Source organism: Histoplasma capsulatum, genomic scaffold (genome assembly GCF_000149585.1).
Source record: "Histoplasma capsulatum NAm1 scaffold_1 genomic scaffold, whole genome shotgun sequence".
In the NCBI taxonomy this organism is placed as follows: Eukaryota; Fungi; Ascomycota; class Eurotiomycetes; order Onygenales; family Ajellomycetaceae; genus Histoplasma; species Histoplasma mississippiense.
In genome coordinates this window covers 4,868,144-4,887,551 of record NW_001813982.1, presented here as the reverse complement: position 1 = coordinate 4,887,551, position 19,408 = coordinate 4,868,144, and the positions used below count along the sequence as shown (strand labels likewise).

Genomic DNA, 19,408 nt, shown 5'->3' with positions numbered 1-19,408 from the left:
CCCACGAAGTTTTCCCACCCCATCGACGCAACATCATTTCTCCGTTAGGGTAGCGGTCTTCCCAAATACCGTCTTACGGGAGTGATTTACCACCACGGCAAAAATGCGAGCGGCGGCCACTACACAGTTGATGTTCGCAGGCAAGATGGTCGCGAATGGATCCGCCTCGATGATACCTCTATCCACCGCGTCAGGAGCGAGGAAGTCGCGAATGCTGGAAGTGAGGAAGACCCCAAGGTTCTTGCTGCTGCCCTTGAGCAGCATAGGCTGGCAGATAATCCAGCGCAAGGCAATATCTTCGAACAATTCGATATGGAGCACCTGGCGCAGCAGGAAAATGAACAGGGATGGAGCCATGTCAACGGGCAAACAAGCGGCAGTGGTAGTGGCCATGCAAGCAAGAAGTCCATGGCTGCTGTTGTCAATGGAACCACTTCGCCGTCGGCAGAGTCTTCGTCTGGCAAGCGGACGCCAAGTAGTAGTCGATTTGGGGCTGGAGTTCGTGAGAACAAGGTTGCCTATCTCCTCTTCTACCAGAAGATCTAGAGATCGACAACATAACACCTCAATCGTGCCTTCCCGGCCCTTTAAAGCCCAATCCTCAAACTACTCGACCCCACATCCTCCACACCTACCATATATCTCACTCATCCCTCCACCCTAACTAGCTAATCCCTTCCTCCCGCCCTCCCCCCTTCTCCTTAAGCTCTTCTTTTTCATCAATTATTTGCCTCCATCCATCTCGATACTTATTTATATGAGCCAATCCCCAAGCAGCGCACACATCCTACGTAGGTAATGAATATGATTTCGTATTACATCCTAAATGTTGATGCCGATGATGGTGATGACAATGTTGATTGGGGGAACTTCGTCGTATATTGATTGGGTGTTGTCTGATGAAAGCAAGAGACAAGGGGAAAGAAGAGAAGCAAATGGAACGCATAATATGATATATACTTTTATTTTTGCTCCCTAAAATTTATACATAATTTTCCTGCTCTAACTTACTGCTTTTGTGTATTGCTTTTCCTAATGAACTAACATGTAAATGTTGTTGATTGGCAACAGATATGGAGGCAGATGCATATTGCAATGCTTTTTGTGTTGGACACATACATACTCCTTGCATCTCTCAGCCTTTCTGGACCCTCTGAATTGTATCTGGGTATATACATAATACTAAGTACCTTTTGATTGTTTTTTTTGGTAAAAATTGGACAGACATTCATTAGATTACGAAAAAGTTACATATATACCATACATACAGCAGACACACAGCAAGAAAATGGGAAAAAAGAAGAACGTGAAAAAAAAAAAAAAAAAAAAAAAAAAAAAAAAAAAAAAAAAAAAAGGAATAATTATTGACAAGAGCGAGACTCGAACTCACGCGGGTTTCCCCATACCGGATCAGGAAGTTCTCCCAAAGAGGGGAACTTTCCAAGTGTTCACGTGACAGCTTGAACGGTACGCCTTAACCACTCGGCCATCTTGTCACAGATTTTATTGGGCAAGGGCGCAAACAATACGGTATTTCTTTGCGACGGGCAGCGGCTGACGAAAAATTTCTGGATTTACTCTGGTAACTTTTTTTTTTGTCAAGCTTGATAAAGGGAAAGACGGCACAGGCCGCGTATAAATATATGCTTTGAAGGGATCTTGGAGACGTCGATCCCTCGACAGATGGTGTGGGAAGCAAAAATTGCTACAACCATAGAAGCACACACACACAGCCCCCGCATTCGAAACATACTTCCGCGCATTCGAAACATACTTGCTCGATCATAAAAACCACAAGGAGGGAAGGGAGGGAAACCAGCGCCGCAAGCTTATTCAAGATGCAAAACAGCTAGCTATACAGCAAACCTCTCCGGTAAGAGAGAGGGGAGATGAGCTTGATCCCATGACGCTTCACCCAACTTATGCGCAATCACTTCCAGCCAGCATAGTCAGCGGCTTTCTCACGAGGAATGGTTGCTTCCCAGGCACTTGAAAAGTCCAATATTCTCTAACTTAGAAATTTAGAAAATAGATTATGCATCAATTTTTTAGAGGAATGATAGATAATATCCGCGAAGTGTCTCTGGGTGCGGGCCTCATATTCTGATCACGGGTCGCTTGTAACAAGAGACATAGTAAGGTCGGCGGTGGGAGGAGATTGACGATTAGTTTCCGGAAAGGGTGTCAATGATGCTGCCTAGGATCTTGCCATTGATTCCGCAGAGTCCAAGTATCGAGACATCGGGACGATGCCACCCTGGGAGACTAAGTTGTGGGGTCGATAGTTGGAGAGAGGAGGCTCCACCAGCAAGACACATCAACGAGCCATCTGTTGCTGTACCAATAGAGATCAGTGCGCAGATAGCGGGGACAGCGGCCACCAGTACATATAAAAAACCCTGAGGGCGTTTGTTTATATAAAAAGTGATCTGGGAAGTTCGTTTAGAACCTTCCAACGGAGCAACAATGACTAAATAGAAAGTACTATCCACAGGCAGTATGGCCGCCATTGGAATGACATAGATGGACGCTTCTCTGGGCATAGATAAGCTGTGTTTGTGGCGCTAAATATAGACCATCCTGGCGACATGTCTGATTGTAAGTGGAATCTCAATTCCCTCGAGGCTCTGCCCCGATCAAACCAATATAACTTGGGCGAGATATGTCTATTATTGTGAATACCAAACTATTAGCGAAATGGTATCCCTGAGCTCTGATTTTTATTTTCGAGGGGACGATGCAATATATATATTTATAGTTCTCTCATGGGGGGCTCAAACCATTTGGATATTTTATCGTTTTTGACAATTTTAGCACCCTTGCGACTGGCCGCGAAGAACCGTAATCCCAAAAGCGGCGTCTAGACCAATGCATGGATGTTGCAGAGCCTCTGGATTGAGCATATCCGCCGGCCAGAATATTCACACGCCTTAGTAGTAACGTGTATCGGCGTTGAAGGCCAGTCGCCCGGGCCCCAAGTCCATCCGCCCGCTGCAAAATGTCGCTCGTGGTGGTTTGGAACACGGCATGCAGGTAAGCACCGTTTTTTTCTCAATCTGTTCGAGGTATGCACCCTCTAGAGGTCAGTCGTACATCCGCATGCGAGATGAACTTGGAGAGCCTTGTCGGAGGCCAAGGGGCAATGAGCAGACTATGATCAATTCCACGCTCGGAGGAGCAAGATCGAGACGTAACCGCTGTCGAGAAGCGGGTGCAGATTCAACACCCCAGAGGATCTCTTCCAACAGCTTAGTATCAATCTGATGGATATTTGAATGTTTCTGTATTATTTTCTGCAAGCGATGGACGCCTTGGGGATCCTTTTACGCCTCTGTATGTGCTTATTGGCTGTTAGTCCTGTTGATTGCCCAAACTCTGGTCTGGATTATTTCTGACAGATCGGCAACTCAAGCATCCTTTCGTTGTTTCAGCGAAGCGACGGAGCCGCCTAATACATACTGTACTGCAATGTGCAGTATGTAACCTCATCCAGAGAGAACTTTGCAGAGCATGGGCGAGGCTGGAAAAACAGAAGCCTATCTACGGAGCAGCAACTCTCGAATTCAAAGGTTGCTACAGACAAATGACGATTTTTCACCCAGACCAGTCCATTCATGTCGCGTGAGGAATTGGTGCGATGGACTTACTAGTGGTGAACCAATCCCCCTGACACTAGACATCTGAATCACAGAACGCCCAGGCACTAAAGAGGCCGGTAAAATTGCGATTTCAAGGCTATCTTTGGGAAAGGAGGGAGCGCTGCAAGGGGGGCTTGTTGTTGGTGAGGAGCGGCACACCCGGTTCAGCATCCTGATGGCCTAATTATGTTCAAGAGTTTGCTCTGAACACCACGCTTCGACAAGCATCTTCTGTTCATCACCTTGGGACCTCCTTGCGTCGTCAGTAAGGCAAATAGTAAAATAATATGAGGAATGGCCATCTGCGAATGAAATGGCTGGAGAGCTCCCTCGATTCAAACGTTTCAGGCACATAGCTACTTCCAGCAAACTCTTTTCTGTCTACGGAGTACTTGTCGTTCAACCGACATCCTGCTATATAAATGCTGGAGAACAGAATTGGAAAGGGTTCAAATGATTTCTCCTAACTAGTGGTCAAAAGCACAAACAGAATACATCGTTTGAAACCGCACCAGCATGTCCCATCTAATTGGTTGTTGTACTGTACAACCATCGAGAGATGTGACGAAAAAGGCCCGAGAATTGGGTTCCACGGTGATGCGCGAGCGCCTCTCAGGCAGTTGTACGCACAGGAACAAGGAACGAAAACGAAATTCGTCCCAAGGAACACTCTTGAAGCCTAATTGTAAGTTTGCAGCCCTAACTGGTTCGGCATTTCAGGGACGTGAACTTTTTTGCTCAAAGTCAATCCGCCAACCAGAAAATATCTATGGATCCAAACTTGGTTCGTTGGGAGGATGCATTCGCAGTCTGGCCAGTGGCCAAGTATGAAACGCAGCACACGCTTCAAACTCGCAGCGCGTCAAGCAGGTAGTAAGAGCCCTGGAGGCGGGATAGATTTTCAAGACCCGTATTCCGTAAATTGGCGGCCGGTTGCTCTGCTCTCATTTGCAGGTCGAAAACATGAGAGCCAGTGCTTGACCAACAAGATCAGATCACCAGTAGCGTGCAATCGCCGGGCACCTCCAGGCTAGTCGCTGACCATGAATTCTTGTAGCTACTGAACTGCTTCTCGAACGTACTTGCTGTTGAGGTTGAAGCCTCCTCTCCTCACTTGGTTGATGAAGATTGACAGCGTAGAATCACATTGTACGCAGAACTTCCTGGGAAGCCGAAGAAAAGCATCGGCATTTTGACTGGCTGGTACTCTGTAGATGATGATATTATTATGATTCTTAAATTATTTTTGGACGGTCGCGCGCTGCTTGCTCAGGGACCCGCTCCACTTGGTCCCGCTGGACCGGGCATTTTCGCCCTTTTAATTTTTTTTTTTATGACGACTATTTGAAATAGGTATTCTTCTTCAAGTCCAGGAACAACAATTGGAAAAGCTTCGAATAAATTCTGATCAAAACTTCTCCGTATCGCTGGGGAAAAGTAATGCCAGGAACTGTCAGCGCCGCCAGTCAGAAACAGGCAAAATAGCAGGATCCTCTTAGCCACAGTTTTTGCTTTGTTTTTTACGCTGCCGCCGCCTTGCTCAATCCCGCCTAGTCACGATTATTCCCCTTCCTCGCTGCCCGCCCCCGTGAGTGGCTGCTTGTCTCGTTGCTTCGTCGTTGTCGCTGTCTCCGTCGTTCGCTGCCCAAGTGCCATTCCCATCGAAACCGCATCCACCTCACCGACTGAGAACCAGACGACAATCGCATTCAACCTGCGTTCTGTTCTTTTTGCTCCCTTGCTGTGGGCCGAATTAGTTCGCCTCGCCTCTTCCTTCATCTCCTTCATCGTCGCGTTTTCATTCGGGGGCGGTTGAGTGTGTGGGTAAGTTCTCCCGCCCAACCTCCAGCATTTGTTGTTGGTGGCTGCATTTTTTGCATTTTTCCCGTTCCTGTTCCTGTGCCTGACGGCTTGGAAGGCTCACACCAGGCCCATGCCATCCACGCTCCGCGATACAAGTTTCAGAAACCTGACTTCAAGTTTTGTGGGATCTTTGACAGGTTTGACACCGAAACGGCGACTTCCTCCCACCCCCTTCTGGTGACAACAACAGGGGGAAACGTTCCATCGATCCACGATGGGATCGACTCAATTTGGCAATTTTCTTGTACGGAATCACACCTTTTCTTCTTCTTCTTCTTCTCTTTTTTCTTCTTTTTTTTTCGGATTATTTGTTTCATACGGTCTCTACCAATTTGTTTCTGGTATGTATGCTAACGACGGCTATTTGGATGTTACCAGAAGCTTTGTCGAGACTCGGCTCTCCCAGTTTGCAATGTATGTATTACTTATTGCGCCAGACCGTCCTGCGTCCAATGACCCCGCCCTTGTCAAGATAACACAGCCCTAAGTTAGCAAAGGATGTTACTAACTTCATTATCGATGCGCACAGCTTTTCGTTGCTGATAACCAACCGCCAAATGGGAAATTCGGCGGATGTGCCCTTAGGGGAATCAATCTGAGTGGTGATAGGAACCTGGCGAACCTAGGTACGACATGGGCAAAAGCCTCAGCGACAAACCTTCCTCCCCCTGAAATACCTCTAGATAGCTAGCTAGCTGGACACAGAATCTAACGATAAACCTGCACAGGAGCCATCCTCTTTGCCGTGACGGCCCTATTGCTCAGTGCGTTCTTATTATGGAAATCGGAGCGGAAGAAGGCCGCGGTGGGAAGAAGGTGCGTTATAACAACGCTCCTCGCCGATGCGATGCTAAATGCAGTCCAAATTGGAAATGCACATAGGATAAATTCAGGAGAAACTAATCCAGACTCTCCACAATCTTTAGGGAAATTCAATTGTTTTTACTGGGATATATGATAATTCAGCTCTGTGAGATTTTCACCATTGGAGGAATTCCCATCTCTGATAATGTCAGAAAAGTATGCCTGAACGCCCATGCCCTCCAACGTTTGAGCCATGCACAGATGATAAAACTAACAGCTTCTGATGCGCTTCAGGGATTTACTGCCATTCACCTAGGTGCCATTGCCGCAACAGCCTGGATATTACTTCTCAATGCGATCGTTGGGTTTCAGCTACTCGATGACGGCACTCCAGTCTCAGTCGGGCTTCTCCTTGCTTCCGGAGCCATCCTGTTCATTGGCACCGGCTATATCGCTTTGGACACTGGCTTTCGATGGACCGGCCATTTCGACCCGAGTTTGAACGGTGAAAACCGAAATATAGGTCTCTATGTCCTATATCTGCTATTTCCACTGATTTGCTTGGTTACCTTCTTTGCGCTGGAAGCGGTATTAGTCCTGCGTATCCTTGGTGAATTAAGGCCTTTGTGTATGTTAACCCCCTTTTCCTACGCAATTGCCTTCGTGCGGCTTGAGACGGTTTCCTCCCCAATTGCTGACCGCGTCTTCTTTTTGCTATCTCAGTATACCTCAGCGCAGCCGGTCTGCTTTTTGCCATTGGTCAAATTTTCCAATTCGTCATCAGTACCCACCTTTGTCAAGCATCCAATGGGAAGATAAACGGATCCCTCTTTGCGACTCTCTTCACAGAACTTTCTGTGGGAGCAATATGGATATTCTGGAGTAGCATTACCGAAGACGACTGGCCTATGACTGTTGGAAGTGGTGGTTATAACTGAGAAGGAGAAAAAAAGAGAAACACCCAAACATTTAATGGTAATTGTAAAAGAGGGGGAGAAAGAAATGGGGAGAAAACAGGATCGGAAACACGAACAAGATTTTTCAAGCGTGTGATATGATGGGATGCAGTTAGGAACGGAACGCAAGAACGAAATGACGAGACCTATTGAAAATTCAGCACAGGAAAACGAAAGGACGACACGAAGGTTCAGAAATCCGTAGCAATGGACCACACACCATCCCAAAATGCCCGGCAGTACAGACCTTCCGATTGATGCGGGTGGAATGAATGAAAAAGCACAATATTATATTCATTCTCTCGAAAGCTATTTTGCCTTTCCATTTCTCTCATCCCACTCAGAAATCAGTGGTTGGTCGTGCCTCGCTTCCTTCCTTCTCTTCCGCTTATTCCGCCGGGCGCCCCGTTCTTCGTCTCTTGTCGTTACTTACATATCTCGCCTATCTTACTCGGTCCCCATTTATTTCTCTTGTGCATTCTGTCGCTATATTTTTGTCCCTTGTTATTATAAAAATTTCTTGCAATTTTCCTGTGTACCCCACCCTGGATACCAACTCTGCTATAGCAGGTTTCCGCCTCTGGAACTTCTTACTTATTTCCGTTGTTCTTGTGCTTTTTGTTATAACATTTTCTTTTCTTCCTCTCATTATGTCTTGAGCACTGGTTGTTATAACCATTCTTCTACCTTGTCTCGTTTGTCCAATGTTTATTCTATTTTTTCCTTTTTGTTTTCACTGGTTAATCTACGGCTTGATGTTTTGCAAAGATATCCCTACAAATTACCTCAAATACAAAGACGGCACGGCACGTCTGTCTTTTATCCTGCGATGTTCCCGCTTCACTCTTCTCTCTTTCCTTTACTTTGTAAACCCACTATTCGAAACCCATCTATCTAATCAATGTCTGGACCCACTTGCTCTCTTTCTATCCATCCATACATACATACATACATACTTGTGTTTCTGTCATAGTTATTTCCTGACTTTCATAATTAGTTAAACATTCCCCACTTCCGTATCTCCAGCTCGATAGCCCAGGGAGTCTGTATCTCATTTGGAGAATATATTATTATACACCGTTATTGGGAGATTGGAGATTGACAAGACATGGCTCAAAAATTCAAAGAGAGGAAGACTTCTTATCAGTTAGTGTGGCTTGTCATAGAACTGTTTTGACTACCGCTAAGATGGAATCTAATATGGCCGCATTACGGAAAGAAATGAAAGGACCGTTAGTGGAGATTTCGACGAATATCATAACCCCCATATCGTCATGGGGTACTTAACTGGAGTATTTCCTACGTAAACCCGTCCATAATTTGGTCTTATTGCCAATTACGTTACCAATCTCATCCTGCCTTCGTGAAAAGAAACACGCAAAGAGAGAAAGAAAATAAAAACAAAAGAAATAGTTAAAAAATAGAAGAGAAGATTAGAGCCAGCCTCGAATATGGGCCATCCAAACTTAGGGCTTAATTTTCCCTATTCGGCCTAGCATGAACCAACGTACAGTACATAATAAGCAAACCCCTTTTCCCTCCACCGCGGCGGCACTGCCTCTCTCACCTCACGAGTTACGCCTACCATCGTTATCCGTCCTGTGCGATGCATTGTCGAACGAGTCCTGGGGGTTCCAAACCACTTATTCGGGATCTGCCCAGCGTGTCTTGGGTCGCTCTCGAAAGGGGGAAGAAGGCCAGCTAGGGCTACTGCTCCTGCTACTAGGGCTGCTTACGCAGTAGATATGCGTGTGGAATTCGCCGATATCGAACCTCTGTGGGTTCATACAGTTGAGGATTGGGTGGTCTGAGCCGTTTTTGTTTTAAAAGGCTGTGTGTTTCTCTCGTACTTGATGCGTTTATGATTCAAGGCGATATATATATATATGTGTGTATATATATACTGCACACATACTATGGATCTCGAGATCCAAGGTTGGCACAAATTCCTTGAAGTTCCCAGTAAGTTCCCAGTTGACGCGGAGAGGTTGAGTATCGATTTCTTCTTGGAATACGCTACATATCTATTTCTATGTTTCTATCTATCTAGACGCATAGATGTTCCCCTTTTTGGAGGAGGGATCATGGTCTCGTCCAAACTATAAATTGGCTGTACGTTTTGCATGTTGATAATGACGACATGCAGACAACAAATCTTATTTCGTTTTCCAGCCCAAGTCTGCCAAACATTGAGACGTTCTGGCATTCCTTGAAACGCCGCAAGATGGGTATTGGGGAGACAATCCGAAGTTCTAGCCGATTATCTGAATTCCAGTTATGCAGAGACAATCTTCTATTGTGTTGGAATGGGACCACTGCTCGGTACACAGGTTGAGGAAGGGAGCGAAAAGACGGAAACATGCGATCCCTTCTGCTCTGATGTACACGATGCTACGTTGAGCGAGATATGAGGCGGACAACCGCCCATAATGCTGTTCACCCGTGATGAAAGAGATTTCACACACAAAACCACGCATTCATAAATTTATATGGGATGGATTTTCCAGATTACCCAGAAGCACGATACGCAATCCTCACAAAACGAGACAGCCAATCTCCCGCAAATCTGCATCGCATATGTCCCGAACATTTAATCCCAATAACGGTACAAGCGTATCTCTCATATTCAGATCAATAACCACCTTCATCGACTTATTATTATCCCACGCTGGTGCTGTTCCTTGTCCCCTTCAACACGGAAAAGAAATTGGAAAACCACGGGGATTGCTCCTCATCTTCGCCCCATTCAATCCTCCTTCCCTTTCTTACTGAAAACCCCAGCACCAACCCAATACTTCCAGTGCGTCCAGGCAGGCCACATGCATACCGTCTCGATATTATTACCCATGGGATCCAGTACGAAAGAGCCGTAGTAATACTTGTGATAATGCGGCCGGAGCCCAGGGGCGCCGTTACACTTACCACCGGCAGCCAAGGCCGCAGCGTGGAAGTCGTGGACGATGGCGCGGTCTGAGAAGGAATTGTGTAAGTCTTTTTTGCTCACGAGCATGGGATGGGATGGTTTGCCATATGTTGGAGCTAGACTGGTTGAACGGTTGAACTTTTATACAGGAAACAAAATCAAGCATACTCTTAGTATCAAACGCAACATGAATAGGTTTCCGTTTCAACCCGTTCTCATCTCTCGCATCATCGCTATCTTCTTCCCCTTCCACCCCGGTGATCCAGAAGTCTGGGTAATACGCCCCGAAGCCCACGACGTGCGGCGCCGGGCGCATGAGTTCCCTATACCCCAGTGGTGCCAGGGCAGCCCTGTAGAACGCAACGACTTCCTCAAAGCGGGAGGCGGGCACGCAAAAGCCCAGATGGGAGAGACCCATGGCGAGCCCTCTTTTGATTAATGGGGTTTTATTATATCGGATTCGGAGGGCTGTATAGCTATATATAATAATTTCATGCGGGTTACGATCCAGCTGAGGGAGGCTTTTTATTTTTATTTTTATTTTATTTTTATTTTTTTTATTTTTTATTTTTATTTATTTATTTTTTTTTTTTTTTGATCCTATAATTTAAGGGAAGCAAGGAGAAGCGTTAAATAATCATCGAGAGGTTCACCCACGATGACCCAACCTCACCCCGCCGTCACGTCAATTCTTGGATCGGACGTGTTCTGGACTTGGATCTTAGCCTTAGGCTGGGAGATGGCGAGGCAGCGACGAGGGATTTCGCGCCTGGCGCTTTTCTTGGTTTATGGTAGCCAAAGCTTTTGGCAGAAGGTTGGCCATCAGAAGCCTATCATGACTCAAACTTGAACGCCAGTCCGCTCGTATTTGGAAGTCCCCGCGTTGCTCGGCCGGGCCGGATTTGCTAAAAACTGCCTGTCTGGTTTCGCTAGCTCGGTGGCGTTCGTGATTGAAGGATTTTCAAAATCCATCGGGCGTTGGATCGAAGGCCAAGCAAGTTTTTTTTTAAGCTTGTCCCGATGAAGTCTATCCTTCTCGAGGAATGGACGAGCTGACATTCGAAGGAGATTGAAGCATAGCGGGTGAGTTCCACTGTTCATTGGATGGGTTCTGTACAGATGTGATCTCAATGGATGTTCTTTATTACAATTATTTTTCCAACCCATATTGCGGAGACATTGTCGTGATTTTACAAATGGAGAAAAACGTGAGAGCTCTTTCGTAAATAAACCCCATTTTCGTAACATTTTCCACACATGTTATTCTCTCCACCAAAGGAAGGAGAAAGCAATAAATGTGGCATCAGCAAAAAAGCCGTCGTATCCCTCGCATCCATATCGGAAAAAAAAAAAAAAAAAAATGAAGAGAAAGTAAAGTTAGGAAAAAAAAAAACCCGTTTGGCCTATTTTACGATCACTTCCCCATGATCCATTCATCATACAACGACACGTCTGCTCCGAACCAAAACCAAAGTCAAACCGAACCAACCCCTCAGGTCCCGCCATTCCCGAAATTGATATAAACTTAAGAGATGTCTGGGTACGTTTGAGTAAACAGAAGGAAGAAGAATTCCAGCCATTCGTCCATCCACCTGCCTCCGTAAAGTACACGATAGTTTCAAAGTACAACCAACGAATGGCATGAGACGAGGAGAAAATAAAAGAAAAATAAAAACCAATGGGTATGGGGGAAGGGTAATATGCAAGGGAATTCGGATTTTGTTGTTTGAAAACACATTATGGGTTTAAAACGAGTGGATTTCCTCATATACGAAAACCAGCCTCTTTTGAAGATGTAACTTTTTTTGTCATAATACGTAACACGATGTAGCGACACCCGGAACGCCAGCGACGATGGTGTATAGAGGTCATTTGGCAAAAGCACACCGTGTTAGAGAAATTAAACGAAATGTTAGACGATTCATGTGGATTTGGCAAAGAGATTGATGATCGAGTTGGTGTTTCGCAGATTGGTATTTAGCTTGTAGAATTTTACCCAACAGCGAACCCTCTGGTGTTCTGGAATAAGATGTATAGGTACATTACGCATGTTGTATTCTTGTGACCCAGGTCAGGTGTAGGGAGTGAAGGAAGGTGATCGAACGTTCTATCGACTCCAAACAGCCCCAATTCGAGTGACGAAGCCGAGGATTTCAAAACCAGCTTCCGTTTTTTCAATTTTCACTGGTTGTATTCTTGAAGGTCTCTAGCCCAGCGAGTTAAACGTGGAATCCGCCGCAAAACGGGGTCATGGGGAGTGTTTTCTGCAATGGCCATATAAAGAGCTTCAAGTCGTTGGATAAGAACAGTCATGATTTTCGGAGCAACTTCGTAGATCTCCGGGTCCTATTCTATTGTTAGAAACCGGGTGGTATGACAAATAATCACCTCTCAGAGTGTAGGACTATATATAAACGGACGCAAACGAAGGACTTACTCTAACTTTGACAGTCTGGAAAACACGCTCGAGCCAGTTGAGACGATCCATCACATTTGTTTCAAAAGACGATGTCACGGCGGCGCTAACGGAAAGGACAACCAGTGGTGACAAGTTAGAGAGGAACGAAGGATCAAGTTTGACAAACAGATTGCTGAAAAGGTCTGCTTGTTGAGATGATTGGATCCACTGCATAATTGAGAGAACAAATCAATAAACCGAAATATCGAATAAAAGGTCCGGTAGGGAAAACTTACTCTTATAGAACCTTCTTCATACCTTCCGGTATTCAGTAGTTCGCTGATTTCCTGCAGCTCAGCTTCTTCTGGGGATGGCTCTGGTGGAGGAACCCCTCGAACAGGATTCGTAGCAGACGACGTCTCAGGCAATTCTGCTTTAACTCCAAGCTGACGGTTGAGGTTTAAAATCTCTTTTTGGAATTGAGACTGGGCAGCTGCCATAGTCGAAACAGTCTCCGATAGGGAGCGGACAAGCATCGTGAGTTGATCGATTTTGGCACTGTCATTCTGCTGTCTGAGCTCATACTGCTTCATTTGGCCAACAAACTGCCGCTCAACTTCCTTTGTTATAATTCTCGCTTGTTGGATGGATTCATCTTTGAATGACGGGACGATCTTCTCGTGGAGAACCTTGGAGATATCTCTCTCAACACGATTAGAAAGGGAAGTAGAAATCAATTCAGAGATGCGGAGATGCATATTTTCATTAGACATTGCTCGCTGTACGGCAACAGGGAGAATTTCCCTGATAACGGGTGACGCTATCAAATCGAGTTGTCGGCTAAACCCTTCTTTTATTTTCTGGTCCATTGATTTTTCGGTAGATTCAATGAGTGCTGGAACTACCATCGACTGGACATTGTTGGCAATAATACGGGACAGGTTTTTCTCCACGTTGTCAGATAGGGTTGACGAGACAAGGCGTAACACTGCATCTTGCTTCGCTGTGGCTGCCTGTTCCTGCGAACGACGATCTTGGTCAAAACGAACGTACAGCGCATCGAGTTCGCGATTTAGGCATTTCGTAAACTCTGTAGAAACTGCTTTCTCGATTTTCTTTACTTCCTTGTTTAGGAAGTCAGACGACACTCCTATATTAATCGCCTCCGCCGGCCCATTATCAATAGAAGCCCCTGTGGCGAACGAACCGTGAGTTTCGGTTGCCAACACAGACTGCGGAATTTCAAGCTGACTCTGATCCGCCTCCTTATTCGAAATTTCTTTCGGCTTCCCGTTATCGGCTTTCTTCTTCTTCCGCTTCTCACTCTTGTCCGTAGAAGCGGCCGCTTGATCGTGTTGATCAGAAGTAGAGACAGAGTCGCCTGTCTTCTTCTTCGGTGGTTGCTTTGAAGGCGACTGGTTGCGGGACGATTCGACTCCAACAACTGATTCCTGTCCAGGGCCGGTTGCCTTTTTGGCCGGTTCCTTCCCTTTCGGAACACCCTTTGGAGCTACATCTCCGTTAGTCGACTGTTCATCGACTTGGGGAGGGAAGCTCTGCAGGGCATTAACTTCAATGAAGCCTTCTTTTAGGGAATCCACAGGGTCGATGATTTTGTTGTCGCTGCTCCACCCAAGGTCCGACTTCCTTATGTTAAGGCAGGTAACCCCAAGAGAGTGCATGACATACAACTCGAATAAGCCTGCTTCTTCGTCCATACCACGATGTGAAACAGACGGTCGAGTAAGTGGTAGGAGATCAAGGCTCCTAAGTTGCCCTTTGCTTCCAAAGGACAACTCGCGGATTCCACTCATACAAGCTGTTGACTCCGGTTTTGGCAACCTTTCATCCTTCTCGGCTACCCGCTGAATATACATGGCCTGCGACATCAGTGGGAGGGAGTATCTCGGAGCAGACAAGTGGACGAAGTAAATAGAATTGCGCGTAGGGTGTCCAACAACTATAATTCCGGAACCGGGATGATATGCAACACTGCATATGGCGTCGGACTCATTATCGTGGGGAAATTTCAATTCCTGGACTGCCTTTCCCAGCCCAATATCCCAGAGCTGAAGTGTGTGGTTCTGTTTCAAACCGACAAGAACATAGCGTAGAGCTGATGCTTTCGTATACGGCCGTAATTTGTCGATGAATAAAACAGACGTAGGCCACGACTTCTCCATAGGCGAACCAGTGACAAGTGTCAAAAGTGGCACTCGAATATCAGCTGGCAATTTCGAGGTATTGGCATGCGGAAAATCGGCTACATCACGAATATCCCAGAATCTCATCCTTCCAGTTTTGTCAAGTGAGACGATAACTGTATCATCGTCGCTGAAAATAAAGTCCTTCCCGGCCTTGCCAGTAGCGATCTTCACCGACTTTTCTTTGAAAAACTTTTCAGTATCGACTTCACGATGCGTTTTTGTTACGCCATACTTCGGAGATATGGCAAAATGAGGCCATACGATATGGATGAATTTGCCGCGACCGATTGCGAAAAATTCAGGATGACGGGAGCTCCGTCTAGCCCGTGTTTTCAGCTGACCACCAGAGGTATTTTCATCTGAGGAGGGAAATGGTGGAAAAATCAGGCTGTCGCGTTCCAACGCATCCTTCTCAAAGAGGTTGTTATCTGCCTTGGATATAGTCGCCCAGTAGACAGCACCGCTAACACCGATGCCCATGACAGCTTGCTCCTTCGCAGTTGAGGAGCCTGGTGCTGTGGTCGATAGAGAGACGTTGAAAACCCGATCATTGGTAGATCGGAATACTTGTCTATCTTGCCCATCGTCCTGCCGGACTATTCTCATGCCACCATTCTTCGCCAAAGCGTAAACGATGTAATCGGAAGTAGCCGAAGTGAGCGAACGATCCAATTGGTCGAAATCCTTCTTGAGACGGGCGATATCCATTATCCCATCACTCCGAAGTGAGAAGATGTTTTCAGTATTTCCCTTCCAGGTGATCGACATGAACGGCTTCAACGGAAAATTATACACAGGGATAACTCGTTCAGTCTCGGATTCCCACGAGTCCACAATAGCACCATTAGTATCGTCGGCAGACTCCTTTAAGTTTGAGGCAACCGGAGGTGAGCTCTTGGGTGTAACTTCAATGCTAATATCTTTCTCCAGCTCTTCCTGAGCATCAAGGGCAGTCTGTTCAAATTTCTCCGCCAGTGCGTTCAAAACTGCCTTAGAACTTTCCTCCTCGACTTCTTGTTTAATGTGGGCAACTTCTTCAGCGGCAACCCTCGCTAAGGCATCCTCGACTTCTTTATCAACCTGTCCAGCAACCTCCCCAAGTGCCTCAGGAACGGTTTCCTTTTTGATTTTCACCTTTTTCTGATCAGGACCCATGGACTCTTCAGAGGCATCCGGACCGGGCGTAATTACCGCGTTGTCGTCCGTTTCCAAGGGCGAGGACGAAACAGGAATGTCCCCGGATGGCTCTGACCGTTTTCGCTGGCCATTAACCTGAATGAGACCTGGTACCCCATTTTTCTTTGCGTTAGCGATATCAGGTGCAGGGCTTGCTCCAGGTAGCGCTCGTGACCGGCTTCCTTGGGGCGTTCGGTTGCGGGGAGATGCCGCCGCAAGTTGTTCGAAAGGATTAACGTAAGTGAAAATAGAATCCTTTCGCTGTGTATGGATAGGGGGCTCAAAGGGAGTGGTTTCACGACTTTCGCCCGACCCGAATAATCTCATTGGCGACGCTCTACGTTCCTCTGGAAACTTAGGCCCCGCATCAGCAGAACGCTCTCGGGAAGTAGCAGAAGCTTCAGATGATCTCGTACCGGCCACCGCAGTTACGGACTGCTCCGACTGAGACGTCTGGGGTTTGGAGAGATTTAATAGCTTCAAGAGCATATCTTGGGCATTGTCGGCAGGAGGTGATGTTGTAACTGGCCGATCGGAAGGTTGGGCAGCAGCAAGACCACTGGACATTAACCCAGTAGCAGCAGATGTGGAGGTAGTTGGTTTCCCCATGAACGAAGCCACGATATCAGACGCAGATATTCCCCTTCCATGGCCGCCTTGGGTGGTACCAACAGGCGCATCATCTTGTGGTTCTTCAGGAGCGACCGTTTCCGCTATGGATTTTTTTGGAGCGGATACATTCTGCGAAGCCGGGCTGAACTTGAGCAAGCTCAACAAATTGGCAGTGCGATCCGCGTTCAGTGACTGCTGCTGCGGGCTCTGAGTGTTATTACGTGGCGTCTGAACGTTGGGACTGATGACATCAGAAGCGTGATGTGGAGGCGTGCCCGTATACTGCGGGCTGTAGAGCGGCGACGACACAGTAGCTTGGAACAAGCCGGTTGAAGATGGAAAAGGAAATTCACCCGATGAAGAGCCATTATGGCGATGGCTCTGAGCTTCGGAACTCGGGAGGTTGGATGCATTGTTTGGCGAAGGCCTTGGCTTGATATTGGCAAACAGAGCCTGAAGGTCTGCTGGAGTGGACATTTCTGCCACAACCGCCCCGAAAGGTGAGCTCCAGGACTCTTGAAAACAGGATTAAAAAGGACAGGCCAAAAGCAAATCGTAAGCTGAAGCTCTAATAAGCGAAGAAACGGAAGAACGACACAAAAGAAAGGAGGAAATGAGAATGGTATCAACGAAGCACTGGAGCAGGTCGAGACAACCGAGTATTTGCTGAGAGGTTGAGGTGTCGAAATCGAGTGCAGGCTTGGCGGCGAAGCGGCTGCTGACTCATCGGGCTTTGGCTGCTTTCTTCTTTGGGATTTGGGAGGAGGAGGTCGCACAAGTTGCCGAGTTCGTTGAGGCGGGCGGTTTTCACAACGCGCATACAATTGCCTCGACCGGAAAATTATACAGCAGATGTGTCGGTTTTTTGAGCAGAGCTTTGCCCTTCAACTCCCTGGAGATTAATTCGTTTAGAGTTGAGAGGACATTTGGATGACATCATCCGGAAACAGTCTGGAAATGCTGAACCAGGTGTCAAGCCTGATTACACAAAACTATAGTTCATATTATGTTGGGTTATTAAATGAATTTATGAATTTAAATCTAGCACCTTCTTTTTTTTTTTTTTTTTTTTTTTTTTTTTTTTTTTGGATCACTAAGTTAGTTTTTGAAGAAGCGACTTTTGTAAGATGAAATGTATATCTCCATACTATATCAATATAATAGTACTACACTGGGACAAAGTGATTGGGGATGTCCAACCAGATGTATTACTAATTGTTGTAGCGTTATGGTGGGTGCGTTTTAGATATGGCGCCGTTGGTAGCTCAAAGCTACGCTAAGGTAGCTGTGGGTTCAAATTTTTCCACGCATGTCGAGTTATCCTGCCAAAAATCCTTCCTCATTCCGATATTTTGCGTCCTAGTCCACTCCTTAGCCCGCCAAGGCCGGATTATTAATGCCAGTAACCTCCAATATTCTGCGAGTGAAAGGACAACCCAAACAGCGATCGGGCTACGATGGTCGCCTTCTTGCCCGAGTCAAACCCCTCTATGTCACATCTGATAAACGTTCCTATTGAGATCGCCGTTCCGCTTCCTGTCTGGCAGTATCCGACTACATCCTATCACTCACTGAACAATGTTCTGTCTCAGAAGGTAGAGTCTCAAGAGGGTCACACATCAGTTGTCCATATTATCCTTCTTTGTCCTTCATTTGTTGATTTGTTAATAACCCCCCTCCCCCCCTTTTCTTTTTCCGGTTTTTTTTCTTGATGAAGAAGATTAAAAAAATGTTAACTAACTGGAATGCTTTCTCCAGTTGGCTGCCTCTCCTTTTCATCCCCACGAACGCCAGCCCCTTATTCATCCTCTCCTTCATAACCCTCACATACCTCCTCCACCGACCATGCATCTACTGCTCTGCTCTCCTTCTGGTTCTCTTCCTCTCCTCATGCCACTGGTCAGATCGCTGTTTCTTCGATTTCAGAGGTGACTGGTTTGCCCCTCGCTTCTCCACTCCAACCTCCTCCAAACCAGAACATTCCGCATCCGGATTGACCGAATATGTCCTGGAGACCGTGAACACCACGGCCACAGCGTTGGCTGGCGCTGCAGTCGATGAGATGAAGAAACATTTCGCTCCTAATAATGGGACCGGGGCGGAGGGCGATTCGCGTTTGGAATGGACGGGTATCGGTCTGGAATGGCTGCGGAACCTCCTTGGACGGAGGGAGTGGACGTTGCCGTGCGTCGATGTGAAGGTCAGGCTTTGACCCATGAGAGTAATTTTGCATCATTCGAAAAGCTGGAGTTGTGGTCGTTTTGCCTCCTTTTTTTTTTTTTTTTTATCATTTTATGCTGTGTTCACGAGTGATAGGGCTCAGCTATTTTATTTTAAAGTTGCATTTTCTTTTCTTTTTCTTTTCCTTTTTGGGCCCTGTCGTATAACTATCAACGCCGGAAGGACAAAGCGTCATTGTTGATGCTCGGGAGGGGGCATTTGGATATATAGCACTCGATATGGCATTGTATATTTACCCACGCATAACTGCTTCTTGCCTTAATGGTAGCAAACTTTTACTAGCCTAAATTACCTGTTTAATCCCCCCTTTCCCTTTGCTTTGATCGAGTACGGTGTTTAATCTCCCCAAGCCTGAGAAATGTTGGGCTGATACCTGTCTGTCGGGGCTCACTAGTTTCCTCAGATACTACTAGTATTATAAGCGTGTGGGCTGGTGGGCCTGGGAGAAAATGTCCTTGTTCGCTTGATCAGTGTTTATTTTCTCCTACATAGATTTTAAGTGCTGGACAGGGCAGCCCGACCCGAATCCCTGGGCCATGTCCTGTTTAAACCTTGAATCCTTTCAAGGCAGAAAGAATACCATTTCCCCC

The 19,408-nt window shown here is 46.5% G+C and overlaps 6 protein-coding genes and 1 non-coding gene across 7 annotated transcripts in view; 3 read left to right on the top strand and 4 right to left on the bottom strand.

Moving 5' to 3' along the window:
- HCAG_01376 (predicted protein) overlaps nucleotides 1-546 on the top strand; it is a gene marked incomplete at both ends in the record, with an annotated part of 2,429 nt that extends 1,883 nt beyond the window's left edge. Inside the window, one exon of the mRNA XM_001544279.1 lies at nucleotides 49-546. Within this exon, the coding sequence (XP_001544329.1) occupies nucleotides 49-546 (498 nt within the window). The remainder of the gene's footprint in view (nucleotides 1-48) is intronic.
- An 819-nt stretch (nucleotides 547-1,365) lies between these two features.
- HCAG_09382 lies at nucleotides 1,366-1,496 on the bottom strand. The gene has a single exon. It is a non-coding gene; the product is annotated as a tRNA-Leu (tRNA).
- Nucleotides 1,497-5,198: 3,702 nt separating this feature from the next.
- HCAG_01375 (predicted protein) lies at nucleotides 5,199-5,426 on the bottom strand (the record flags this gene model as incomplete). Its single annotated transcript, XM_001544278.1, has 1 exon — nucleotides 5,199-5,426. The coding sequence occupies one exon, from the start codon at nucleotides 5,424-5,426 to the stop codon at nucleotides 5,199-5,201; it is 228 nt and encodes a 75-aa protein (XP_001544328.1).
- Nucleotides 5,427-5,715: 289 nt separating this feature from the next.
- Nucleotides 5,716-7,243, top strand: HCAG_01374 (conserved hypothetical protein; the record flags this gene model as incomplete). Its single annotated transcript, XM_001544277.1, has 7 exons — nucleotides 5,716-5,745; nucleotides 5,880-5,915; nucleotides 6,031-6,127; nucleotides 6,230-6,317; nucleotides 6,428-6,521; nucleotides 6,600-6,933; nucleotides 7,029-7,243. 7 exons carry the CDS (start codon nucleotides 5,716-5,718, stop codon nucleotides 7,241-7,243), a joined length of 894 nt encoding a protein of 297 aa, XP_001544327.1.
- Nucleotides 7,244-10,007: 2,764 nt separating this feature from the next.
- HCAG_01373 (conserved hypothetical protein) lies at nucleotides 10,008-10,602 on the bottom strand (the record flags this gene model as incomplete). The annotated part of the gene is made up of 2 exons (XM_001544276.1): nucleotides 10,008-10,231; nucleotides 10,353-10,602. 2 exons carry the CDS (start codon nucleotides 10,600-10,602, stop codon nucleotides 10,008-10,010), a joined length of 474 nt encoding a protein of 157 aa, XP_001544326.1.
- A 1,763-nt stretch (nucleotides 10,603-12,365) lies between these two features.
- HCAG_01372 (predicted protein) lies at nucleotides 12,366-17,054 on the bottom strand (the record flags this gene model as incomplete). Its single annotated transcript, XM_001544275.1, has 4 exons — nucleotides 12,366-12,530; nucleotides 12,622-12,706; nucleotides 12,770-12,810; nucleotides 12,879-17,054. The coding sequence occupies 4 exons, from the start codon at nucleotides 17,052-17,054 to the stop codon at nucleotides 12,366-12,368; spliced, it is 4,467 nt and encodes a 1,488-aa protein (XP_001544325.1).
- Nucleotides 17,055-18,155: 1,101 nt separating this feature from the next.
- On the top strand, nucleotides 18,156-18,789 carry HCAG_01371 (conserved hypothetical protein; the record flags this gene model as incomplete). The annotated part of the gene is made up of 2 exons (XM_001544274.1): nucleotides 18,156-18,172; nucleotides 18,336-18,789. The coding sequence occupies 2 exons, from the start codon at nucleotides 18,156-18,158 to the stop codon at nucleotides 18,787-18,789; spliced, it is 471 nt and encodes a 156-aa protein (XP_001544324.1).
- Between the last annotated feature and the right edge of the window lie 619 nt (nucleotides 18,790-19,408).